The sequence below is a fragment of the Neofelis nebulosa genome, chromosome 11 (genome assembly GCF_028018385.1).
Source record: "Neofelis nebulosa isolate mNeoNeb1 chromosome 11, mNeoNeb1.pri, whole genome shotgun sequence".
NCBI classification, from domain to species: Eukaryota; Metazoa; Chordata; class Mammalia; order Carnivora; family Felidae; genus Neofelis; species Neofelis nebulosa.
This window is the reverse complement of record NC_080792.1, coordinates 62,327,819-62,353,738: the sequence shown is the minus strand read 5'-3', so window position 1 is coordinate 62,353,738 and position 25,920 is coordinate 62,327,819. Positions and strand designations below refer to the sequence as shown.

The following is a 25,920-nucleotide window of genomic DNA, read 5'->3' as shown; positions in this document are numbered from 1 at the left end:
AATCAGACCTATAAATACAGAAAACAAACTGGTGGTTGCCAGAAGAGAGGGAGGTGAGAGGTTGGACAAAATTGTTGAAGGGGTGTGGGAGACAACGAGCTTCCAGTTATGGAATGAATAAGTCATGGGAATAAAAAGCACAACACAAGGAATACAGTCAATGATATTGTAATAGTGATATAGTAGGACAGATGGTAGCTATATTTGTGATGAGCATAGCGGAATATATAAACTTGTCAAATCGCTACATTGTGCACCTAAAACTAGTAGAACATTGTGTGGCAACTATATTCAAATGAAAGTAAAAATTTTTAGAAAAATAAAAATACAAGTAGCATTATGCTAGTGTCTTGATTTTCTGAATGTTTTAATGATCCTTAGTTACATGTGACTTTATTTTAAACCTCATCATTCAAATTCTTTTGAATAGTTAAGTCTTACCCTAAATTTAATGATGGAAGGATGATCTCTAGATGCTTAGATTAGAACCAGTTTACCTTTATCTGCTAATATTTGACCAGATATTGGAATTATGGGGTAAGAAGATGAACTGGAAATAAGCATGAATAAGCATGAATCTCAGTATGAATCTTCACAATATTAACATGAGTGTTTTTATACTGTACAATCATAACTACTGCTGTGACACTTCATTAAGTATTGTTACTATTAGTGCTATAAGAAATCAAAGTTTCATGATGAAATCTTTGAACTGTTTATCTTAGATAAGATTATTACCAGTAGAATATTATGTGTGTGTGTATATGTGTGTGTGTATAAATGTGTGTATATAAAGTATCTTTTGTTGCTAGGGGAAAAGCGATGTTTTTGGAATTGACTAAGCTGTTATTATTTTTTGTCTTTTTAAAAAGTCAAATAGCGGGGCGCCTGGGTGGCGCAGTCGGTTAAGCATCCGACTTCAACCAGGTCACGATCTCACGGTCCGTGAGTTCGAGCCCCGCGTCAGGCTCTGGGCCGATGGCTCGGAGCCTGGAGCCTGTTTCCGATTCTGTGTCTCCCTCTCTGTCTGCCCCTCCCCCGTTCATGCTCTGTCTCTCTCTGTCCCAAAAATAAATAAAAAAACATTGAAAAAAAAAAATTTAAAAAAAAAAAAAAAAAAAAAAAAAAAAAAAAAAAAAAAAAGTCAAATAGCCACATTTAATTACCTACAGTTTATTGGAAAAAATCAAATGTAGGTATTTAGCATCCACCATCTCTTATCAGCCCATAACCAAATCCACCTGTGTTACATAATACCATTGCCAGTGACCACATTCAATCATACTAAGGCATCTGCATGTGATATGACTTCTGACATACTCTGCTTGACTACACTTACAAAGATAAAGTCACAAGACCTCTATCTCATTAACATATTAAGATGTATTTTAGGGGTCCCTTGGTCGCTCAGTCAGTTGAGCATCCGACTTGACCTCAGTTCAGGTCTTGATCTCAGGGTTGTGAGTTCAAACCCTGCTTCCGGCTCTGCGCTGGGCATGAAGCCTACTTAAAAAAAATAAGTTAAAAAAAAAAAGTGTATTTTAGTCAGCTTTCTCATATTCCCTGCCTATCATTCTCCTCATGCCTGCTCACAACACTTCCAATAATAAAACTGGCATTTAGGTTAGCTGGAAATTTCTCCCTACAGCTAAAATGGATTTATATTCTGCCAAGACATGAGCATATCATTTTTTGAAAGAAAGAACTGCCACCAGATGTCTGTTTGTAAGATTGCCATTTGTTCATTTTAATTAGATCATCCATCATTTGTAACTTTTCATGGCCCTTGTCAATGTCTGTCTTTTTTCTATTGATTTATTATTTTGTGAATGTTAGTAAACGTGCAGAGCATTTACCTCATCAGAAGTAATTAAATTACTCTTTCTGCCCTGGGCATCTTGCTTGTATCACTATTCTCCCTGCTAAAATAATTGCAGAAGAATCTTTATTTAAGATATCATGTAAGGGTACCTGGGTGGCTCAGTCGTTAAGCATCTGACTTTGGCTCAGGTCATGATCTCATGGTTTGTGAGTTCAAGTCCCACATCAGGTGTGCTCTAGCCCCACTTCCAGTGAACATGAGCCCTGAGCTCCTCTTCAGGTAAAACATGAGCCCTGCTTTGGGTGAGCCTCAATTCTGTCTCTCTCTTTCTCTCTTCTCTGCCCCTCCTGGGATTATCCCTCTCTCTGCTCTTCACTCTTGCAGCATTTCTCTCTCGCGCTGTCTCTAAATAAATAAATAATAAATAAATAAATAAATAAATAGCATGTAAGAAGTCTCCTACTTGCAGGTTCTGTAACTTCTCCAATTTAATTAAATTTATTTTAACAAAATTCATATGATTCGAACATTCAAATTATATATACTAAGCTATACCCTTATGCTGGCTGCTGTCCCACAGACAACAAATGCTATTAATTTGTTTTTTGTTCTTATGGAGACATTTTATCCATAACTAACAAAAACATCATGTTTTTTTCTTCCTTTTTTATGCTGTTCTGAACTTTCCTTTTTTCATTTAATAATATATCTTGGAGATAATTTCATATCAGTCCATAGTGTTTACATCTAGTATGAGTTTGTAATATTTTCTTGTGTGGATATACTGTGATTGATTTAATCAGGTTCTTTGTTAGAAAGATTACTTCTAATCTTTTGATGTTTCATACAATGCTACAGTGGATAGTTTTAAAGCTACTTTTCATGGGTGTAATCATATATGTAGGATAAATTCCTAAAATTTGAATTACTGGTTCAAATGGCATGTGCATTTACAATTTTCATAAAATATGAAATTGTCTTCAATAGAGGTTTACCAATGATCTTATCCTTTGCATTGTGTAAGAGTGTGTCTTTTCCTACGCAATGTGTTTTTTAAGTGATAGGTGAAATTTTGTATTCCTTAGTTTTAGTTTACATTCTCCTTACTATGAATGAATGAGATTGGGCAACTTTTCATATGCTTAAGAGCATACTTGTATTTACCAATTGCCTATTCATATCCTTTGCCCATTTTTCTAATGTAGTATTGGTCTTTACTTACCCATTTGTATGTCTTAAGAAAATACTTGTGATATAGATTGCAAATATTGCCCATGATATTTTAATGATCATTTTATGATTATCACTGCCTTTCTTTATGTGTGAAGACTTGATGAGTCTATAGGGGTGAAGAGTGGATAAATATGAAAACTGGAAGGGTGGTTGTATTAGGGAGATACTGTGAGTCCAGCTACTTGAGGCAGAGACATTCATTAAACCCTCAGAGAGAGAGAGAGAGAGAGAGTGTGTGTGTACACAAAAGTATTGGAAGAATTTAGAATGAATTTCCTTCATTGTGATGACTTCATCTATAGTTTTTTGTAATTTCTTTAATGAACCATATAAATTCAAATTAAATTTTACAGAAATTATCAACTTCTAGTTTAGTATCTTAACATTTTACAATTTTTAATTAAGTAAAATGCTGACTTTCTTTCATCTTTGTTGTAGTTACCTTTTCCGAATCGTATCCCTTGAGGAGAAGACTATATTACATCTTTAACAAAGTGTTATAAAACTTGATGAAAATATAAATCATATTCTTTTGTAATTATCCACTAACTCTTTAATGTACATGGGAGACTTCCAGTTATCAGATGAACTGCTATAATTCCATGGGAGTTTTTTGTACCCTAATTTTTGGAACACTAATTTTGGGCTGGTAAATATGATAAAATCCCTTTTCTTGCTTTTCTCTATGGTAAAAATATCTCAGCTAGGACAGCATGGCTGTTAATCTCTTTGGCTGATATATGTGTTCTTTTTATTATAGGCGACATTTATATAAGTGATTTTGTCACTCGGGAAATATAATTAATAGTAATTTCTTTGAAAGCATATTAGCATATATTGAGTAAAAAAAAGGTTTAAGGAGTTACTAAAACATATTCATTTTTACACATTGAAAAGTTTCTAACTGAAACATGTACTCAGTATATAGAGGAATATCAATAAATGATAAATGGCGTTAAGTGGTTAACAGTATGCAGGAAAATGATCATCATTGAAATGCTGTTATTAAAGTATTCTTTTAATACATGAATATATCTGTAACGGTGGTTTAATCTAAAAAGAGGCATTTATATGTGAGCTGGTGTTGAACCTATACAAATGAATTAAAATTATTCTGTGAGCATTTGATATCTTGTGATTCACAGAGTAGATTTTATTTGTTTGTTTTTTAAGGTGCCAGGAACTGAAAGTGTTGGCTTGGAGCAGTGCTAATTGCTAGCTTGAGAATGGTTATGTCAGACATGCAGAGAGTTAATTGCCATGCGGGTACTCAATTATAACTTTCTCACCATATTCCAAGCTCAGGTTGGCATCTGTTATTACATTTGTGCATACAAAATAATTTATTCAGAAGCCAGAATATAATTGACAGAAGCTTGTCACTAACACTAGAAAAATATGTAATTTACTTTCAAATAACTCATTTGTTTTTGCTAACTAGAAACCTGAGATTTCTAGTTGCACATTGCTTTAGGCCTGTTCAGTTACAGTATTCACAGATTCTCAGCTACTGTATTTGACTTATTTGTGAGTCAGGATTTTGATTTCATGAAGAGGCCAGAGAGAGGTCTCATTTGGTAAAAGAATAAAATGTTATTGTGATGGAATAAAAAGTATTCACAGTGAAATCTCACAGATATTTGTTGGTTTTTAATAACTAGTACTTACTAAATGCTTAACATGAGCCAGGCACCATGCTGTATTCTTTCGGTATTATTTTATGTAATATTAACAAAATCTAGAAAGTAGTTTTTTGTCTGCATTTTACAGATGGGAAAACAAACTGAGGATTAGAGCAGTTAGGTGACCCGTATAAAGACACACAGCTAGGAAGTGTCTGAACTACAGTTTATGGTAGAAATTCAGAAAAATTAAAAAACATGAAATTCTTGGACTATTAATTTAAACTGTCTTTAGTATTATAAAGAGCAGATCGTTTTTCTTAGTAGCAGGGAGTTAGGGATTTTATCACGGCACAAGTAAAGGCGGAGATGTGTAAAGGTGTAAAACAGTAAGACCATCTGGATGGGATGTGTTGGAGAACAGTATAATTTAAGGTTGGGTGGAAAAGGGACCATGTGCTTCTCATATGACTCCACCAGACTACCCCTAAGACATAGAAGCATGAACTCGTACTTCTAGACTAAAGGAACATATTAAATCATAACTCTTTCAGTTGCAAGTAACAGAAATCCATTCCAATTAGCATGAGTGAAGTAGGGGAATATTTATTTACTGGCTCACATAAATGGAAAGTCTAAGGGTACAGCTAACTTTAGGTGCAGCTGGATCCAGTGTCTCAAACTCTATAATCAGGGCTGGCTTTCTCTCTCTCACTCCCCGGGATGGGCTTTTACTAAAAAGCAGGTAAGATGACAGTCTGTAGCTTGAACCTCACATTTCCTCAGTTTAGTAACTCCAGCAGAAAGTCTTTCTCTTAATTAGAGCAAAAATATCTTGGAGGAAAGTTCAGAAACATATGCCTGCTCAAGAACTAGTTGCTGTGGCTGCACTGGCTGGTGGAGGCTGTGTCCTCACCCTTGTGAGTAGGTGATAAGGTGTGCCGGCCATGGGATTAGCCCTACTCAAACTATAGGGGCTGAATTCCCCAAATGAAAGAAGGAAGGGGGGAGATGTATCTAGACAAAAGCAACAGATACCCACTGAGAGATGTATTGTTCAGTGCAAGTCAAAGTGTCTTTGAAATCATACATTTTACCTTTAAAATCCATGTAAACTTTATTTTATATGTCTACATCTAATTGTAATATTTTATTTTTTTATTATGTTTCTTTATTTTTGAGAGGCAGAGAGAGACAGAGCATGAGTGGGGGAGGGGCAGAGAGAGAGAGGGAGACACAGAATCCAAAGCAGGCTCCAGGCTCTGGGCTGTCAGTTCAGAGCCTGATGCGGGGCCTGAACTCACGAACCGTAAGATCACGACCCAAGCCAAAGTTGGATGTTCAACTGACTGAGCCACCCAGGCGTCCCTAATTGTAATATTTTTTAAATGTTCCATGTGTGGATTGAGTTCCCCCATGAAAAGGATTCTGAGGGGTAAAATTTGAATTCGGGAGGTTTTATTGGGAACTGCTTTGGGGAACACCTGTGAGCAGTGAAGGAAAAGTTGAACTATGATGCACGTGCAGCAGGTTGCAGCTGATCCCACAGGGAGCTCAGAAGTTGGGATGGCCTTTCAGAGATGTCCCAAGAGAGGCAAGGGGGCCTGACCTGTGTACCTCCACACAGACCAGTGATTGGGTGTGGGCTACCCCAGAGATGGGGCATACCCATGACAAGGCAGCTCCTTGCTCTGAGCCCTGAGTGCAGCTCCTAGGGCAGGATTAGGTTATGGAGCAGACAAAACCTCCAGCAGCAGTGGAAGAGTACTTCATTCCTGAAGTGGGTGCAGGGTGTGGACCTAGGCAACTTACCACAGCATGATAATCCATCACATCTGTGAGTAAAATTTGCTCCAGGAAAATGTGTCCTGTTTATCTGTCATTGTAAATGCTCCCTGGCATATCACTATACTGTTTGACCAGAGGTCCCTGGAAATATGGGTACCCCAGTTTGAAGGTGACAGCAGAAACACTGGGAACCCATCATAGGGGAGTAAAAAGGTAAACCAAATGAGGAAGATACCGAGGCAGAAAGAACAGTTGAAAGACTTGCCATCATCAGCTTTGGTAGTAGCAGTGGGAATCTAGAAAAAAAGATAATATATCTTCATCTTGCCAAAGACCACCCATCTTCTCCTGTACCTGTACTGTTTATCTTGCCTTCTCTTGTTTGGAGCCTAGAAGGACCTAGAGACCATCAGAAATTTTAAAAAACAACATAGGCTTGCAAAAATGAGTTTCTCCATCATGTTTTCAGCTTTTTTCATTATCTTTTGGCTTATAGATCATTGGGTAAACAATATAGTGCTTGCTGTGGGATCAGCCTGTAGGTGACAAAGATCCCATATTGCACTCTTGGTTATGGATGGGGAAAGTGTGTTGTTAGGGTGTTGGCCCATGTGTACATATTTGATCTTCTTAGGCACTAAGGTTTCAAGCCAATTTATTTTGATGTTGACTGAATCTTGTTGACGTGTTTAGTATTATAATTACTTCAGTGTGCATTTTTTTCTTTTTATTTACTCTGATTATTATTTATTTTAATCTGTTGACTGAATGAGACACTTAAATGTAATGTGAGCTTGGATTACGTGTTTATTTCCCTGAACTGGAAAGCACATGTTTCCGTGTGGCATAGATAAGAGTTTTCTTCCCCACCCCTTCAGTAGATTCTGAATTTAGAGAAGAAAATTCAGATTTTCCTCTGAATAATTTTCCCTTTCATAGGGCTTCTTATTAAAGTTGACTTGATAAGAGCTGTTGAGGAGATTGAAGGGCTTGGTTGAAAGATCTTAATTCACGTATTCAATAAATACTTGCTAAGCACCTACCAAGAGCAAGGCATGCTTCTAGAGATTTCAGGAGCCCAGCAGTGAACAAAATACACAAAAATAATTCCTTATGAAACTTAAAATCTAGTAATGAAAGGCAGACAGTAAACACATTGAGTAAATCATATAGACTATTAGAAGGCAGGATGATTTTTGGAAAAAGACATAGACTAGGGGAATTGCTAGTGCAGGGAGTGGAGCTTGGGGTTTGTATAGGATTGCATAGGATGGTCAAGGTAGGCCCCATTGAGAAGGTGACATTTGAGCAAAAATGAGATATGTATGGGAATTAGCTATGTGGAGATGGGGGGTAAAGCATTGTGGAGAGAGGAACAGCCAGTACAAATGCCCCAAGGCTGGAGTTGGAAGAAATAGGAAGAGATGAGGTACTTATTCTAAGCTTTTGGTATTTGGGTAAGGGAGGGAAGAGCACTGCTGCTGAGAGAGTCCCAAGGTGCCCAAAGGCATTTCACCTCCCTAAGTCTCTTTCTTTTCTTTTACGCTTTTAATTATAAAAAGCTAGAAAGAACACTATTCTAGTCAATAGAATAATATATATCTTAAGGCATTAATTCTTTTTGGGATAGAGCTTGGATTACAGTCCTCAGAGGAACAAAATAAATGTGCCTCTCCTTTTGATCTCTTCCCTGTCCAGCTCTGATTTCAAGATGTCACTACTTGATGAAGATTGTGGACTTGGGTTGAAAACCATGGCTTTAAATCATGAGAGATTTTTAAAAAGACAGCTAATTATCTGTAGCAAAAAAAAGGGGGGGGGTATTTTAAATATCAGAAAAATTGCATGTACCAGGACATCTGTTGTGTCATTAAACACAGAAAATGGAGGGTCCTAATTTAGTAATGATTATTACTCAGATTTTGACACAATGTTACACTAGATATTAAGTACCCAATTATCTGCAAAGCCGTAGTCTTCTTTTTCCTTGTGTGTTAGCAGTTCATAAATACTAATTTTAGCAAAAGTAATGTAGAACTTTATCCAGCTTTTTTCTAAGGCTTATCTAAGTCATTGGGAAGCAGCATCAGGACACTTAGATTCCCAACAGGGCCATTCTTCTCATTATCTGGTGTCCCTTCCACACATCTTATCTCCTGTCTGAGACCCTGATGCCTCTTCTACCTACTTCACTCTCTGTCCTGCCTGTGGGGAGACCCCAGCCATGTCACTTAGCTTTTGTGAGCCTCAGTTGTGAGCCCAGCCATAACAGGGGTTGTGCTTGGGGTTAAGTGATGGTTGCCTGAAGCCTTAGCACTTGTTAGCTGATATTATTATTTCCCCATACCCTGTTGCAGCCAAGAAGTACTTCCCTCATCCCCCAAATGTCTTTCCTAGCAAGAGAATACGTTATTTATACCACATTTTCTTCAAGTGTTCAGAGTTATTTTATTCTTTTTATATTAATACTCCTATACATTATTAAGTACAAAAAAAGCAGGTGATGTTATTCTCATTTTGCAGATGGTCAATCTGAGATGTTGAGAAGCAAAAAATAAATGGTTTAGAAATGTTTTCTATTAAGCATTTTCATATAAAATAAACTAGGTTTCATAAGGTACATTTAAACTCAGTCCACAAGCATTCAGGCAAATAAACTCAACAAATTGTAAAATATACAAGAATTGATTTGTTGTAAGTAGGAATGGTATAACACAGATTAGTAATTAATAGCCGAGTAGATGTTTTAGTTATCATGATTTTCTTAAAATTGCAAATGTTGGATTCATGCAGTTTCAAAGGGTGGGGCATTGTGTGTCAACAGCATTCAAATAAATTAAAAATTGAAAAGTGTACAAACTTGCAGTTTTAAGATGAATAAGTCCTGGAGATCTAATATACAGCATGTTGACTGTAGTTAACAATATTGCCTTACATGCTTGAAAGTTTCAAGAGTAGATCTGAAGTGTTCTCACCACGTACACAAAAAAGTAATTATAGGAGGCGGTGGAGGTGGTAACTACCCTTATTGCAGTAATCGTTTTTGTAATATATACATTACCAAATAATAAATAAAAAGCATTTTATATATTGAAATTTACTCATGAAATTATTTGACAAATATATATTGAGTATAAAAAGTGCCAATGCTACATATATTAGCCCCTGAGAATGGAATTTTGCCTCATGAAACCTAGAGGGAAGGTACAAACAAATGTAAAACTACAGTGTAAAAAGGGCTACAGAGGAAAGGTGGATGGTGCTATATGCCACTGTATAGTAGGAAGATTTGACTTAATTGAGGGGAAGGGAAGGCTTTCCTGAAGAATTGATGATTCTGTTGAGCCTGATATCTGAAAGAAGAGCAGAAGTAGAGAATAAATGAGACCAGGCATGGGGGTGAGGAGAGGAGAACATCCGGGGCCAGACCACATCAGAAGTCAGCAAAAATTAGATAGTGTTTGGATTAAGGGATCTGCAGTGGAGATAAAAAGAAGAGGGCTTAGGTTATATGGAGGAAATAATATCTGTGAGATTTAATGGTGTATTGAATAAGGGCATTGGGGGAAAAGGCAATGTCAATACATTTTAGTGGTGTGAGTTAATATTGTGACAAAGGTTTAGCTGCAAGGCCTAGAAGGAAATTAGAAGGAACAATCTCAGTCCATCTCTCTGTAGTACTGTATCTATTGTAGTTTACCATTGACTGAAATGTATAGGGGAGTAGATTCTGTACTATCTGCTTCAATAATGCTTCTATATAGACTTTATCTGAAGATATCTGTTAGAAATTTTCATTTGAGAAGGTAGCATAATGAAATTTTTATACCTAAATGTTTTCTTTTTATTTTAATTGATAGAATCTTAAGAAGATTCAAGAAATGGAAAAGAGTGATGAATCTAACACAGACCTGGAAGACCTGAAAAATGCTGACTGGGTAAGGTAGTTGGATATGCACTGTTCTGCTTAGTGTTGAAGACAGAGTGTGATGATTTCTAAAATGCTTGTTACTAAGGACTGTAATACGAATTGATATATGAATTTGAATGTGCTTAGTCTTACATTTGAGGAAATATCTTCCCCATTTTACAAAACTAACTGATTTTATTAGAACTACCCCAATGTCCCTTCTGATAAAATTGATGTTTTAAAATACTGACCTTCCTGATTATATTAATGCCTTAGCATACTCTTGTAAGTCAGAGTTTAAGCTCTGTTTCAGGATAAGGTGTGAAACTACAGTGTAGTGCATTCATTTATCCGATGAATAGTTACTGTATTAGGGTTGTGAGATGCAGAATTATTCATTCCTGTATTATTACAGGATCTCTGCCTGCATAAAACAGAAGACAGATTTCTAGCACAGATGATTACAGTGTATTTATGCAATACACTTTGAGTAGCCACTGTTTTTCTGGCATGGTACTAGACCCTAGTAAAACCAAGAGTCCCTGCCCTCATATATGACTTAGAGTTGGGTAGGCATGACAGCCTTGGGGCTGAGTCATTGTCATGAAATTAGACTGAGGTATGTTCAGGCATCAGTGGGAAGGCACATTTTAGGATTCTGAATTTTCAGGTTAAGGATATTGGTTAAAAAATGATACCATTAAATGAGGGACTAGGAATATTTGGGGGATATGAACAAATTGCTTTTGACCATATTAGACTTTGTTTGCCATATTCTTTTTTAACAGCTTTATTAAAGTATAATCAGCATGCAATAAGTTACACATATTACACATATTTAAAAGGCATAATTTGATAAGTTTTGACATACACACACATACATACATACCCATGAAACCATCATCATAATCAAAATAGTGAGCCCATCTATTAACCCCCATAGTTTCCTCATGCCCCTTTGTAATCCTGCTTCCTTTCTCCTCATGATCTGGGAGGAACTCATGGGAAAGCAATCCATGATCTGCTTTCTCTCACTATAGATTAGTTTGCATTTTCTAAAATTTTGCAAAAATGTAATCATATAGTATGTACTGTTTTTTGCTTGGCTTCTTCCATTCAGCATAATTCTTTTGAGATTTCATCCATGTTGTTGCCTCTATCAATAGTTTGTTGTTGTTTTTTTCATTTTTTTAATGTTTATTTATTTTTGAGAGAGAGACAGACAGACCATGAGTGAGGGAGGGGTAGAGAGAGAGGGAGACACAGAATCTGAAGCAGGCTTTAGGCTCCGTGCTGTCAGCACAGAGCCCGATGCAGGGCTCGAACTCACGAACCACGAGATCATGACTTGAGCCTAAGTCGGACGCTTAACCGACTGAGCCACCCAGGTGCCCCGATAGTTTGTTGTTTTTATTACTAGTAGTATTCCAATCCATTGTATGGATCCACATGTATTGATGTATGGATATAAATATTCATAATTTATTGATAACGTCACTGAGATATTTGGAATGATATTAATCTAGAACATTTAAGATTAAGGTTAAAAAATAAGTAGCCTGTAATGTCTTGTAAATGGGTATTATCATTTTAGAATAGTATTGTTTATTAAGTTTCCTTTGTGTAGAATACTCTAATAGCCTTATTTCAGGTGTATTTTATCTTGGCTAATAAATTTTAAAATTTGTTTTCTTAGACGTGGAAGCCAGATAAATAACTCCAGGTGGTCAGAATTTAGCAAACAGCTAGTTTAAACTTGAACTAAAAACTTAATTTATTGCCGTAGGGCAGCCTCATTTAAAAACTGGTAGGATCACTGACGAGAGATGCGCTAACTCTAAAGGGAGTTCCATTTGCCTAGATCACCAGCTGCTCTCTTATAAGACCATTAAAATGAATTATTTAGAAAGATTAGAATGAAATGAAAGAATGAAGGAGAATTAGAGTATCTTTGATGGTAGCATCTCAGGATCTCTCTGATGGAATATGTAAATGACTGAATCTCTGGGAGTACATACAGTGACAGTCGTACATTATTTTACTGTGACTTTTATCTCTTAATTAAATTAAATTTCTGAAAATGTTTGCCAAACAATAATATATAAAGAACTGGCTATATAAAAAGTCTGTTTGAATCCTTTCATAAATTATAGCAAAATCTTCTAGTATGAGTAATCATCCCCTAATTTATCTAAGTACTCAAAATTTCACATATGTCAAGTTTTCTTAAAGCCCTGGGCAGTCAAGAGAAGAGATAGCATTTTAAAAGATGAGATGATATTTGAACTGGATCTTAAAGGAATGCGTATAAGAAAAACAGAGAAATTGGGACAAGAACATTCTCAAAAGAGATATCTGAATATTTTAGGGATATTGTATTAGATCTGTTTAAAATAGGAATATTTTAGAAGGTGTTCTAATGGATATACCACAATATTAAGTACCTCAAATCTTATTTGGAATAAGAAATGGTATACATTTTTTAAAAAATCATAAATTCCATTTTTGAGAAATTTAATCCGTTATTTTGTACAGATAATTCTTATGAAATATATCACATGGTTTTTAGTAAATATGTTTAAGTAATAAATATGAACTACTTATTAATTTTAACAAACCACAGTGTTTCAGTTAAATATCATATTGATTTACTTTTCACTGAAGTAGAGACTATGACACCTTAGCTTATAGGTAGGAAAATAAAAGGATTAACTTATAATAATAATATACATATTTAGTATGTCTTATATTATTGTAAGTACTTCATTTATATCTCATTTTCTTGAAGGGCTATAAAATCAATTTACCATTATTTGTTTACCATTATTTGTTGATAAGAAGGCCAATATTATGTAATTTGTGCAAAGATAGTAATAACATAAAAATTATGGCCATTTTCCACATAATATATGACCATCTCAGCAAGTTATGAAGTACCATTATCTTTTATTGGTGAGGAAGCCCAGGGGTCAGAGAGGTGAAACAACTTGCTGGATGTCAGATAGCTAATAGGTGATTGTATCATTTAGCTGTGGTCACAGTAATGCCACCTAACCAGCCACTACAGAATCACAGTTGCATAAAGTAGTACATTTATTTAGCTCATGAGCGTACAGATCAGTTATGTGTGTCTCATTCTTCTCCTGGACAATCATGCTAGTCCAGGCATAATGTTCTCATGGCAATAGAAGCACAAACCCATTATGCATTTGCTTTTGCAGACTTTGGTTACATCACATCCACTACTATTCCTTCCAGTGGCCAAGCAAATCATAAAGCCAAAACCAATGTTAGAGTGTGGGAAATATACTCTTCAGTGAGCAAAATCACATAACAGAGTGTAGACACAGGAGGCGTGAAGAACTGAGGCCATTAATACAGCCTTTTACAGTGAATGAGTTAGGGTTTATACCCAGGTGCCTCAGAACTTAGAGCTCGTGATTCTCTACTGGCTTTTTAAGTACTTAGTATTATAAAATCTAGTTTTAAAAATCAGTTTTGTTTGGTCTACTCAATGTTTTGCAAGCCAAGCTCTTCATTTTTTCTGTATGACTGTAGCTACTTAGAGGGAACTAGTAAATTTATTCATGGACATCTCTCTACCCTTGATTCTTTTAGGCTCGATTCTGGGTACAGGTGATGAGGGATTTGCGGAATGGAGTAAAACTTAAGAAGGTCCAAGAGCGGCAGTACAACCCTTTGCCCATTGAATATCAGCTCACCCCGTATGAGATGCTAATGGATGACATTCGATCTAAAAGATACACTTTGCGAAAAGTAATGGTAAGTAACAAAGAAAACCATTAAAAAACTCAAATGGTTATTCTTTAGTAATCTTATTTGTTGAAAATGTTCTCACTGTTTTTTTTTTTAATTTTTTTTTTTTAACGTTTATTTATTTTTGATACGGAGACAGAGTGCAAGCAGGGGAAGGGCAGAGACAGAGGGAGACAGAATCTGAAGCAGGCTTCAGGCTCCGAGCTGGCAGCACAGAGCCTGATGCAGGGCTCAAACTCATGAACCATGAGATCATGACCTGAGCTGAAGTCGAACGCTTAATTGTCTGAGCCACCCAGGCGCCCCTGTTCTCAGTATTTTAAAAATCATTTCTTCCCATAGAAGTAATACATAATTATTACAGAAAATTTGAAAAATACAGTAAGCTCAAAGAATAAAAGTTGCAAATGTGTGATTTCACAGCCCCGAGAGGTGTTTTGCAACATGCTTGTATTATAACCTTCTTTTTTCTATCCATTTTATTTAGACAAAATGGATTAATATTGAATACTTTGTTTTGTAACCAGTTATTTTCACTTAACATACATAGTATGAACATTTTTCCATGTCATTATGTATTCAACATTATCACATCTAAATGACTACCTCCCTTCTAGCTTTATGACTATATCAGAGTTTATTAAGTCGATCAACTTGTATTAAGTTGTGGCAGCCTATGTTGTGTATCCTTGCATATATAAATGCTTTTGAATAGCAATAGTGAAATCTTTGAGTTAGGTTCTTAGAATTGGAATCCTGACAGTACTACCTCTGAAATATGTCCTGAATATGACTGCCACTGTCTCTCAATCACACATTACAGTGACCTCTAGCCTTCCTATTTTCACTCTTGCCCCTCTTAGTCAATTTTTCCCAAAAACAGCCAGAGTAAGCCCCTTCAGGTAAAAATATGATGATACCATTTTCCTGCTCAGAACTTTCCATGGTTCTCCATCACACTTGGAACAAACTCCACATCCTTACCTTGGCCTGCAAAGCTCTACAGAGTCTGGTACAGCTTACCTTTCAGACATCACCTCCTACCACCTTTCCTGGTTGATTTCTCCTCCTTAGCCATGCTGGTCTCTGCTGTCAGGTGCTCCTGCAGCAGAACCTTTGCTGCCCCTTTTCCTGGCACTCTCTTTTCCCACACATCTATGTAGCTTTCCTTAGCACATTTTAGGTCTCTGCTCAAATGTCCCCTGATTAGAGAAGTGTTTGCCCCCCTACCCACATGTGTCAGTAGCTCACAGTGTCATGTATTTTCAGATTCGCTATTTCTCTTACCACAGGAACTTAGTTCTTTCGATGTTATATCCCCTAACTGGAGCATGTGCCTGACACACAGCCAGGTGCTAAATACTGTGCCCAACAAATAGTTGTGGAATGAATTAATGAATTGTAGATAGGAGATGAATTAATGAATTATATCCCCATTTTTTAGAAAATTTAATCAGAGTTATTTTATGTGGAAGATTCTTACGAAGCACATCACTTAGTTTTAAAATAGATTTAAGTAAGGGCACCTGGCTGGCTCAGTCGGAAGAGCATGCAACTTTTTTTTTTAATTTATTTATTACTTATTTTGAGAATGAGGGGGAGGGCAAAGAGAGGAAAGAGAATCCCAAACAAGTTCTGCACTGCCATTGTGGAGCACAATGCGGAGCTTGAACCCACGAACCCATGAGATCATGACCTGAGCCAAAGTCAAGACTCAGACGCTCAGCTGCGTGAGCCAACCAGGCGCCCCCAAGAGCATGCGACTCTTGATCTCTGGGTTCAAGCCCCACATTGGGTGTAGAGATTACATAGATAGATAAATAGATAGATAGATAGATAGATAGATAGATAGATAGATAGATGATAGATAAATAGATAAACTCTAAAAAAAACATTTAGGTAGCTGTTTGAGCTCTTTGTTAATTTTAATAAGCTGCAATATTGCAGCTATATTATGTTGATTTACTTCTTAGTAAATCTGATCTCTTTTAGGAATGAGGCAACTGAAGTTTAAAGGTGCTCTTCAGACAACTAGTTATAAGGCAAAGCCTATCTTCATCCCCATTCTGTCAGAACCTGTGCTGTGTGCTACACACTTGTGTGGCCAAATTGCCCTTTAGTTATATCATGATGATTACTATTTACAACACAGTAGTTTTGCCCATTTCTTCATATCCTTGACTAAAGTGGGTATCATTTGGGGTTGACAAATTTGACTGGGAGAAAATACTTTTATTTTTAAAATCTATATTTCTCTGAGGGTGCCTGTGTGGCTCAGTCCTTTAAGCATCCGACTTCAGCTCAAGTCATGATTTCATGGTTCGTGAGCTCGAGGCCAATGTCGGGCTTTGTGCTCAGAGCCTGGAGCCTGCTACGGATTCTGTTTATCTGTCTCTCTCTGCCCCTCCCTCGCTTGTACTCTGTCTTTCTCACAAAAATAAATGAACATAAAAAAATTTTTTTAAATCTATATTTCTTTGGTTACAAGTACATTTAAACATTTTAAAATATATACCAGTTGTATATTTCTTAATTTTATTTTAATTTAACAATTATGTACTAGGCACTTCTCATGTTCCAGGCACTATTCTAGACTCTGGAAAAAGGATGTAATATAGTCCTTGTTCTCAGGAAGTTTAAAGTATGGTGGGAGCCACAGGTAATTAGGCAATACAATACAGTGTGATAAGCTCAATGTAAGAGGCTATATGCCAAAAAAAAAATGTACAAAGACCAAGAAGTGATAGGATTTGACATAAGAAAACTACAAAAATTCTCCATAATTGGAGTATAGAATGGAATGTATAATCGTGAGGGCTAAAGTTGGCAAGGAGGGTGGGGAACAGCTGACATACTGGAGTTCTCAGGGACAGGGCAGAGGGTAAGAGGAGAGATCAGCTTTGGGACAGATCCCAGGGAGCCTCAGCATGTAAGAGACTAGAACAGAGGAAGGTGGTAAACAGATTGAAAAGGTGTAGCTAGAGAAGAAACATAGGAAAAATGGGGTCACAGCTGCAAAAGGGAGGTAGCATTTTAGGAGGCAGAATGCTGCTGGCAGGTCAGACCATTTAAGCATTGAGAAATATTTAACAAATTTAGCAACATGGACATGATTTGTAACCTTTATTAAGTAAAGAAATAGAAAGAAACCAGATTGTAGGTTGGAAATGAGGAAGCAGAAACAGTCTGAGTGTGCCTTTTTAAAGAAGTTTTTAAAAAGAGATCTAAGGGTAGCTAGCATCTGGAAGGCACATTGGGGCTAAAGAAAGTTTTGTTTGGTAATAATGCTTGGGAAAGGCTGTAGGTTGTAGGGAAGGGGAAAGTAGAGCATTAGAAGCTAGGGGTGGAGTTTGTCGGGTTGCAGGGTCTGAAAGAAGGTGGGGAGAGTCAGAGGAGGAGTCTGCTTTGTTTCCTTCCTTGTGTGTGGGACCTCCCATCTCCCCATCCCCAACCCTGTCTTGGGGACAACCACTGCACTCTCTTCTTTGCCTTCTGTCATGCCCTAAACACAAACATTCCTCAAGATTTGGCTCCTATAGAGTTTTTTCATGGTCCACATTTTCTCCCTTAAAACTTAAAATTTTCATTATCACCTATACTTCAGTATCTGTGTGACTGCAGTTCTCAACTGTCTTAAATAGCCTCTGCTGCCTTGAGTACTTTATATATTTAACACTTTCTCGGGCACCTCTTCCAGGATTTCTTAAACCAAGTATATCCAAGACTGGTCTCAATATTCTGTGTCCCCACATTTGCCCTTCTTTTCGTGTTCATGTAAGATCATCATTCTTCAGCTCACCTGGGCTAACATCTTTTACTATCAGTTTGAGATCTTTTCTTTGTTGCTGTCTTTTAAAAAGACTTTTACGTACAGAGAAAGACAGATACCATATGTTTTCACTCTTATGTGGATCCTGAGAAACTTAACAGAAGACCATGGGGGAGGGGAAGGAAGAAAAAGTTAGAGAGGGAGGGAGCCAAACCATAAGAGACTTTTAAAAACAGAATAAACTGAGGGTTGATGGGGAGTGGGAGAGAGGGGAGGGTGGGTGATGGGCATTGAGGAGGGCACCTGTTGGGATGAGCACTGGGTGTTGTATGGAAACCAATTTGACAGTAAATTTCATATTAGAAAATAATAATAAAATGACTTTTAGTCAGTCAAATGCTTTACAATAACAAATTATTTACTTCACATTTTTTAGGAAAATAGACTTTTCCTGAATATAAAAGTAATTATCACAATTTTTAAAACTTCATCAGTGCAAATACAAAAAAATTATAAACTGGAAATCTCTGCAGTCGTAAAATGCAGAGATGACCACTGTTAATACCTTTTTCTATAAATTTACACACTTTTTTCTCTCCTTACATCCAGTTAATTGTTAGAATTCTTAATTGTAAGAATTAGAATTCTTAATTCTTTCTATAGTGTCTTTTGCATCACCTTCCTGCCTCTGTTCCAGTCCCCTCCGACCCTCCAGTACTTGATACTGCTACTGGATTAACCTTTCTAAGGCCTAGCTTTGGTAGTATTATTCTATTTCTTGTCAACTTTTTGTGTCCTTCCACTGTCACGTCATAACCCTAAACTCCACGTGCGTGTGTGTGTGTGTGTGTCTGTGAAATTTTGTCACATTTGTAGATTTATGTAACTACCATCACCAGATGCAGAACTATTCCAACACCACAGGACTCCTGTGTGGAGTCCTTAAGTTTGTTGCTTCAGTTACGTTATATAAATGGAACAGTACAGAGTATAACCTTTTGAGATTGGCGTTTTTTACTCAGCACTCATTCCTTGAGATCTGTCCCAGTTGTCATGCCTATCAATCATTCACTCTTTTTTATTGCTGAGTGATATCCCATCATATGAACATAACATAGTTTGCTTAACCATTCACCTATTAAAAGGTATATGGGTTGTGTCCGATTCGGAGATATTAAGAATAAAGCTGCTATCATCAGTTGTGTACAAGTTTTTATATAGGCACAAGTTTCCATTTTTCTGGGATAAATGTCCATGGTGTAACTGTTTGGGTCATATTGTAAGGGCATATTTAGTTCTATGAAAAATAGTCAAACAGTTTTCCAGAATGGGTGTATTTCCATACATTTTACAAAGATTTAATTTTATCTAAAATTTAATTAATTAAAGTTTTATTTAGGGTTTTATGCCATGTACTGGTGATTTAAAGATGAATGTATGGTTCCATTCTCACAGTATGGTTAGAGACACCAATATACAATAAGTGAAAGGTTGAGGGTAAGATATAGAAGAGACAGCCAGCTCTTTCTGAACATGTTAAGGGAGGCTCCAAGGAAAGGTTATTCTGGGCTTGGAATTGGAAGAATGAATAATATTTGACCAAATAGACATTGATGTTACCCTAACGGGACAGCTGAGTTTTCAAAAGGTCGTGGAATCACACAAGTAGACATGATAGGACACTGGAAAATATGTTTGGGTCCAGGTGATGAGCAAAAAGCAGCTGTGTTGTTCCTGAAGAGAAGCCTGGGTTCTTCGCTAATGCTGTAAAACTGAGAAAGGTACATCTGCCCATCTCTGACAATGTTGTGCACATTCTCCTTGAAGGGTTATGTGTGACTGCTGGGTGTGCTCCTTCCATAGCCAGCTGCACCTGCAGGAGTCTGACTCATCACAGCCGAGCACTTGCACTGCTATGAAAACACAGCAGAACTTATAGCTTAGCAGACAAATCAAATGCCATAAAATACACTGCAGAAAGCATCTCAGGGACATCACTGCCTCATGAAGATAGAGTTCCAATTTATGGGCAGCAACAAGGAGCATTCTGTGAGATGAAATGGTTGGAACAGGTACGGTAGGCTTTAGAAGGATAAGAGGCCATCAGTAAGTGTCTTCAGTATTTAACAGATTATAATTAAACCCAGTTGCAATACACCATGCTTTCGCATACATTTTCCACAAAACACATTTGTCTTTTTTCTATGTACATGGTCATTGTAGAAAAAATTTTTAGGAGACATAAATAAAAGCAAAAATTTCCTGAAAATCTTCCATCTGTACCATTCAGCATCTTGAAGAACCTCTCCTTCCAAACTCTTCTATATTCATGGATGGATGATTATTTATACAAAGAGAATCATGTACTGTTTTTTAGCCCTTTTCAGTCTGTAATTCCTGTGAGGAATGAATGTCCGATAGTCTCTCTTTTTTAAATGACTTCACAGTATTTTCTAGTGTATGTGCACTGTGAATTATTTACCCAAGCCTCTATTAATAGACATTTAGATTGTTTCCAGTTTTCGTTGTTTTAATTAGTACTATGATGAATATCCTCAAACATCTCATCTAATTATCTCCTTGGTTTAAATTTCTGTTGGTGAGATGGATAAATCAAGGATTGTGCACATTTAAAATTTTAATACATTTTGCCAAACTTATACCAGTTTACACTTTTACAAACAATGCAAGATAATTTTTGTTGCTAATATTGGGCAATGCTGTCTTTTTCAAAAATTTCTACTTATTTGAACTATATCCTCTCTGAGTGGGAGTACTCAACATTAATCCCAGGTGATTTTCAAAATCTCTTATCCTGAAGGAATTATTTAGAAATTCATATTATTGATTAAAATAAGTAAATGTTGATACTGCTTAATAAATTATTAACATTTCTATTCGATCTATAACTAATGTCTTACCTGTCACCCACTATATAACTAAATCAATCTATTTTTATCAGAGAAAATAATTGTGCTAAATAGTAGTTAAACTTGTCTGATACTAAGAATTACATAGGATAGATTTCTCTTGTAGGTGTTGATTTCACAGGTTTCAGCTGGGTTATAATATGTTTTAAGACATATAACATTGGGTAAGGCTCAAGATCATGTATTTGGGAAATAATGGGATGTAGTAGACATAACTGTGCATCCAGGTTTGGAAGGTATTATTCTTTTGTGGTAAATGAAAGGCTTTTAAAGAGTCTGGTTGTTTGTTTTTGCTTTTGTTTTTTTTTCTCCTCTCTTTCACTCACTCATTCATTCATTTAAGGTATTTAAAGTGGATATATAGCTCAGTGGCATTTAGTACATCCACAGTTTTGTGCATCCTCCACCTCTGTCTTGTTCGAAAATAATTTCATCACCTCAGAGGAAACCCTGTACCCATGAAGCAGTTACTCCTAATCTCCCCTGCCCTGATTATGGATATTTCATGTATTCTGGATATTTCTGGATATTTCATATAAATGGAATCAAATAATATGTGACCTTTTGTGTCTGGCTTCTTTCATTTAGAATAATGCTTTCTAGTGCTCGCTTCGGCAGCACATATACTAAAATTAGAATAATGCTTTCTAGGTTCATCCACATTGTAGCATGTAAGAGTACTTTATTCTTTTTTATGGTAGAATAACATTCCATTGTGTGCATATACCATATTTTGTTTATCCATTCATCATGTGATGGACATTTGGGTTCTTTCCACCTTTTCACTATTGTGAATAGTGCTGCTGTGATCAGTCATGTACAAGTTTTGTTTGAATACTTGTTTTCAGTCCTTTTGGGTAAATGCCTAAGAGTGAAATGGCTGGATCATGATAATTCTAAGTTTAACTTACTGTGGAACCACCAAACTGCTTTCTGTACCACTTGCATCATTTTATGTTCCCACCAGCAGTGTATGAGAGTTTCAGTTTCTCCACATTCTTGCCAACATTTGTTACTGTCCATTTTTGTTTTTAATTATGCCTACCATAGTAAGTATGAGGTGAAATCTCACTGTGATTTTGATTTGCATTTCCCTAATGACTAATGATGTTTTATGTTTTCGTGTGCTTGTGGGCCTTTTGTATATCTTCTTTGAAGAAAAGTCAACGCAAATCCTGTGCCTAATTTTTAATTGTGTTGTTTGTATTTTTGTTGAATGATAAAAATTCTTTATATACTCTGGATACTAGACTCTTGACAGACATGATTTGCAAATATTTTCTCCCATTCTGTAGATTGTCTTTTTACTCTCTTAATAGTGTATTTTGAAGCAGAAAAGGTTTTAATTTTGCCAAAATTCAATTTATCTATTCTTTCTCTCCTATTGCTCAGGCTTTTGGTGTCATTTCTAAAAATATATTGTCAAATCTAAGGGTATAAAGATTTACCCCTGTTTTCTTCTAAGACTTTTATACTTTCAGCTCTTATATGTAGGTCTTCAATCTATTTTAAGTTAATTTTTTGCATATAGTGTGAAGTAAAGGTCAGACATCATTCTTTTGCATTTTGATACCCATTTGTCTTAGCATCATTTGTTGAGACTTTTCTTACCTCCATTTAATGGTCTTGGGACTTTTGTCATAAATCAGTTGAATGTATGAGTTTATTTCTGAACTCTGAATTCTGTTTCATTGATATATTATGACTGTCCTATGTTTATCCCACACTGTGGGATGATTACAATACATATAGTTAATTATTATAGCTCTGTGATAAGCTTGGAAATCTGAAAGTGAGTCCTTCAACTTTGTTTTTCTTTTTCAAGATTGTTTTGGTAATTCAGAATTCTTTGAGATTCCATGTGAATTTTAAAATAGGCTTTTCTATTTCTGCAAAAAAATACATTGAGAATTTGATAAGAGATTATATCGAATCTCTAGATCACTTTTGGTTATATTGTCATCTTAACAATATTAAGTCTTCCAGTCCATAAACATGGAATGTCTTTCCATTTATTTAGGTCTTCTTTTATTTCTTTCAGCAGTGTTTGATGGTTTTCAGGATATAAGCCTTACACCTCATTGGTTAAATTTGTTCCTAAATATTTTATTATTTTCAATGTCATTGTGAATGGGATTGTTCTCTTAATTTTTTCTGGATCATTCATTGCTAATGTATATGCATTATACATACATATACATATTATATGTACATACACAACTGATTTTTATATGTTTCTCTTATATTCTGCAATTTTGCCAAGTTTATTAACACTGATAATTTTTAAATGGATTTTTTAGGATATTTTATTTTATATACATGATCATGTAATCTGTGAAGAGAGATACTTTCACTCGTTCCTTACCCCTCTGGATGCCTTTTAATTATCCTGGCTAGAAACATCAGTGTTGAATGGAATTAGCAAAAGCAGGCATCCATATCTTCTTTCTGATGTTAAGGGGAAGGTATTCAGTTTTTCGTCATTGAGTATAATATTAGCTATGGATTTTCACAAATGACTTAAAAAAATTTTTTTAAATGTTTACTTAAAAATTTTTTTTTAATGTTATGAGAGACAGAGACAGATCATGAGTGGGGGAGGGGCAGAGAGAGAGAGACGGGGAGACACAGAATCTGAAACAGGCTACAGGCTTTGAGCTATCACCACAGAGCCTGATACAGGGCTCGAAATCTGGAACAGCAAGATCATAACCTGAGCTGAAGTCAGACACTCAGCCACCTGAGCCACCCAGGCTCCCCTTCACAAATGATTTTTATCATGCTGAGGAAGTTTCCTTCCATTCCAAGTTTGTTGAGTATTTTTATCATGTGTTGTTGGTATTAGGCTAAATCATTTTTCTGTATTAATTAAGACAATCACGTGGGTTCTTTTGATTCATTCCATTAACGTGGGTGGTGTATTACCTGGTGTATTTTTATGCATTGAACCATCCTTGCATTTATGGGACAAATCCCAGTTGGTCATGATGTACAATACTTTTAGTATGCTGCTAGAGTCAGCTTATTATTTGGTTGGGAGTTTTGCGTCCGTATTCAGAAGGGATTTAATACATAGTATTCTTGTGATGCCCATGTCTGGCTTGGTATCAGGGTAGTGTTGGCCTCAGAATAAGTAAGGAAGTGTTACCTCCTTTTCTAATGTTTGGAACAATTTGAGAGGGATTGGGGTTAATTCTTTTTTAAATGTTTGAGTAGACTTCACCAGTGGAGTCTTCTGGTCGTGGGCCCTTCTTTGTTGGGAGATTGATTCCTTACTCAATCTCTTTACCTGTTAGAAGTCTGTTCAGATTTTCTTTCTCTTTCTCTCTTCCTCCCTCCCTCACATTCTTCCTTTTTAATCAGTTTTGTTAGTTTGTGTCTTTGTAGATATTTGTCCATCTCATCTAGATTATCTTATTTGTTTTTTTTTTTTTAATTTTTTTTTTTTCAACGTTTTTTATTTATTTTTGGATAGAGAGAGACAGAGCATGAACGGGGGAGGGGCAGAGAGAGAGGGAGACACAGAATCGGAAACAGGCTCCAGGCTCCGAGCCATCAGCCCAGAGCCTGACGCGGGGCTCGAACTCACGGACCGCGAGATCGTGACCTGGCTGAAGTCGGACGCTTAACCGACTGCGCCACCCAGGCGCCCCTATCTTATTTGTTAATGTAAAATTATCATACTATTCTTTTGTAATGCTTTGTATTTCTGTAACATCTGTAGTAATGTCCCTACTTTGATTCCATTTCTAATATTTGTATTTTGAATCCTGTCTCTTTTTTTATTGGTCAGTCTGTTGATTAATTTTGTTGATCTTTGAATGAATGAAACAACTTTTGGCTTTGTTAATTTTGTCTATTTTTCTTTCTTGATTTATTTATTCTCTAATCTTTATCATTTCTTTCCTTATGCAAGCTTGTTTGTTTCTTAGACCCTTAAGATGTAAAGTCAGGTTATTGATTTGAATTCTTTCTTCTTCCTTCTTTCTTAATATAGGTCTTTACAACTATGAATTTCCCTCTGAGCACTGCATTTCATAAATTTTTGTATATTGTGTTTTCATTTTCATTAATTTCAAGGTATTTTATTATTCTACTGATAATTTCTTCTTTGACTCATAATTTCTCCTGGTTGTTAGCAGTGTGTTTTTAAAATTTCACATATTTGTGAATGTTTTCAGCTTTCCTTCTGCCAGTGGTTTCTTTCCTTTGTGATTAGAAAAGATGCTTTTATGATTTCAGTCTTTTTAAATGTGTTGAGAGTTGTTTTGAGGTCTAACATGGAGAATGTTCTTTGTGCATTTAAGAAAAAGCAGACTGTTGGGTAGAATGTTCTATATTATTAGTTGGTTTGTTTAATTGGAGTATAGTGTTGTTCAGGTTCTTTCTTTCCTTACTGACCTTTCTAGTTCTACCCATTATTGAAGTCTCCAACTATTATTATAGAACTATTTCTATTTTTAATTCATATATTTAGGTGCGTTTATATTTATATTTTCTTGATTTATTGGCCCTTTTATCAATATATGATGTCTCTCTTTGTCTTTTGTGACAGTTTTTGTCTGAAAGTCTATTTTGTCTGATATTAATAAAACCACCCAATCTCTCCTTTGATTACTATTTGCATGGAATATCTTTTTTCATGCTTTCACTTTCAACTTATACATGTCTTTGGATCTTATTTGAGTCTTGTAGACAGCACAAAATTAGATCATGTTTTCTTTGTCCACTCTGTTGATTTCTTCAGTTGGAGAATTGATTCCTTTTATACTGCAGATAATTAGTGATAAGGAAGAAATTATTTGTCTTTTGACATTTATTTTCTTTATATTTTAAATCTCATTTGTCCTATAATTTCTTCATTGCCACCTTCTTTTGTGATTATTTTTTTCCTATATACCATTTTGATTCTCTTCTCATTTTTTTCTATATTTTTTCTTTTTTTCTTGGTAGTTCCCTAGAGATTATAATTGATATCTTACCTTTATAGCAATCAAGTTTGAGGTAATACCAGCTTAGTTTTAATAATGTATAAAAACCCTTCTCCTTTATAGCTTATCCCCCCCCAT

The 25,920-nt window shown here is 35.8% G+C and overlaps 1 protein-coding gene across 6 annotated transcripts in view; it reads left to right on the top strand.

The window, feature by feature from the left end:
• The window catches only part of SPIRE1 (spire type actin nucleation factor 1), a 202,894-nt gene that overhangs the window by 118,437 nt on the left and 58,537 nt on the right, over window positions 1-25,920 (top strand). For all 6 annotated transcript variants that reach the window (XM_058692765.1, XM_058692763.1, XM_058692762.1 and 3 more), the window contains exons 5-6: window positions 10,326-10,403; window positions 13,994-14,158. In XM_058692765.1, coding sequence (XP_058548748.1) covers window positions 10,326-10,403; window positions 13,994-14,158 — 243 coding nt within the window. The remainder of the gene's footprint in view (window positions 1-10,325; window positions 10,404-13,993; window positions 14,159-25,920) is intronic.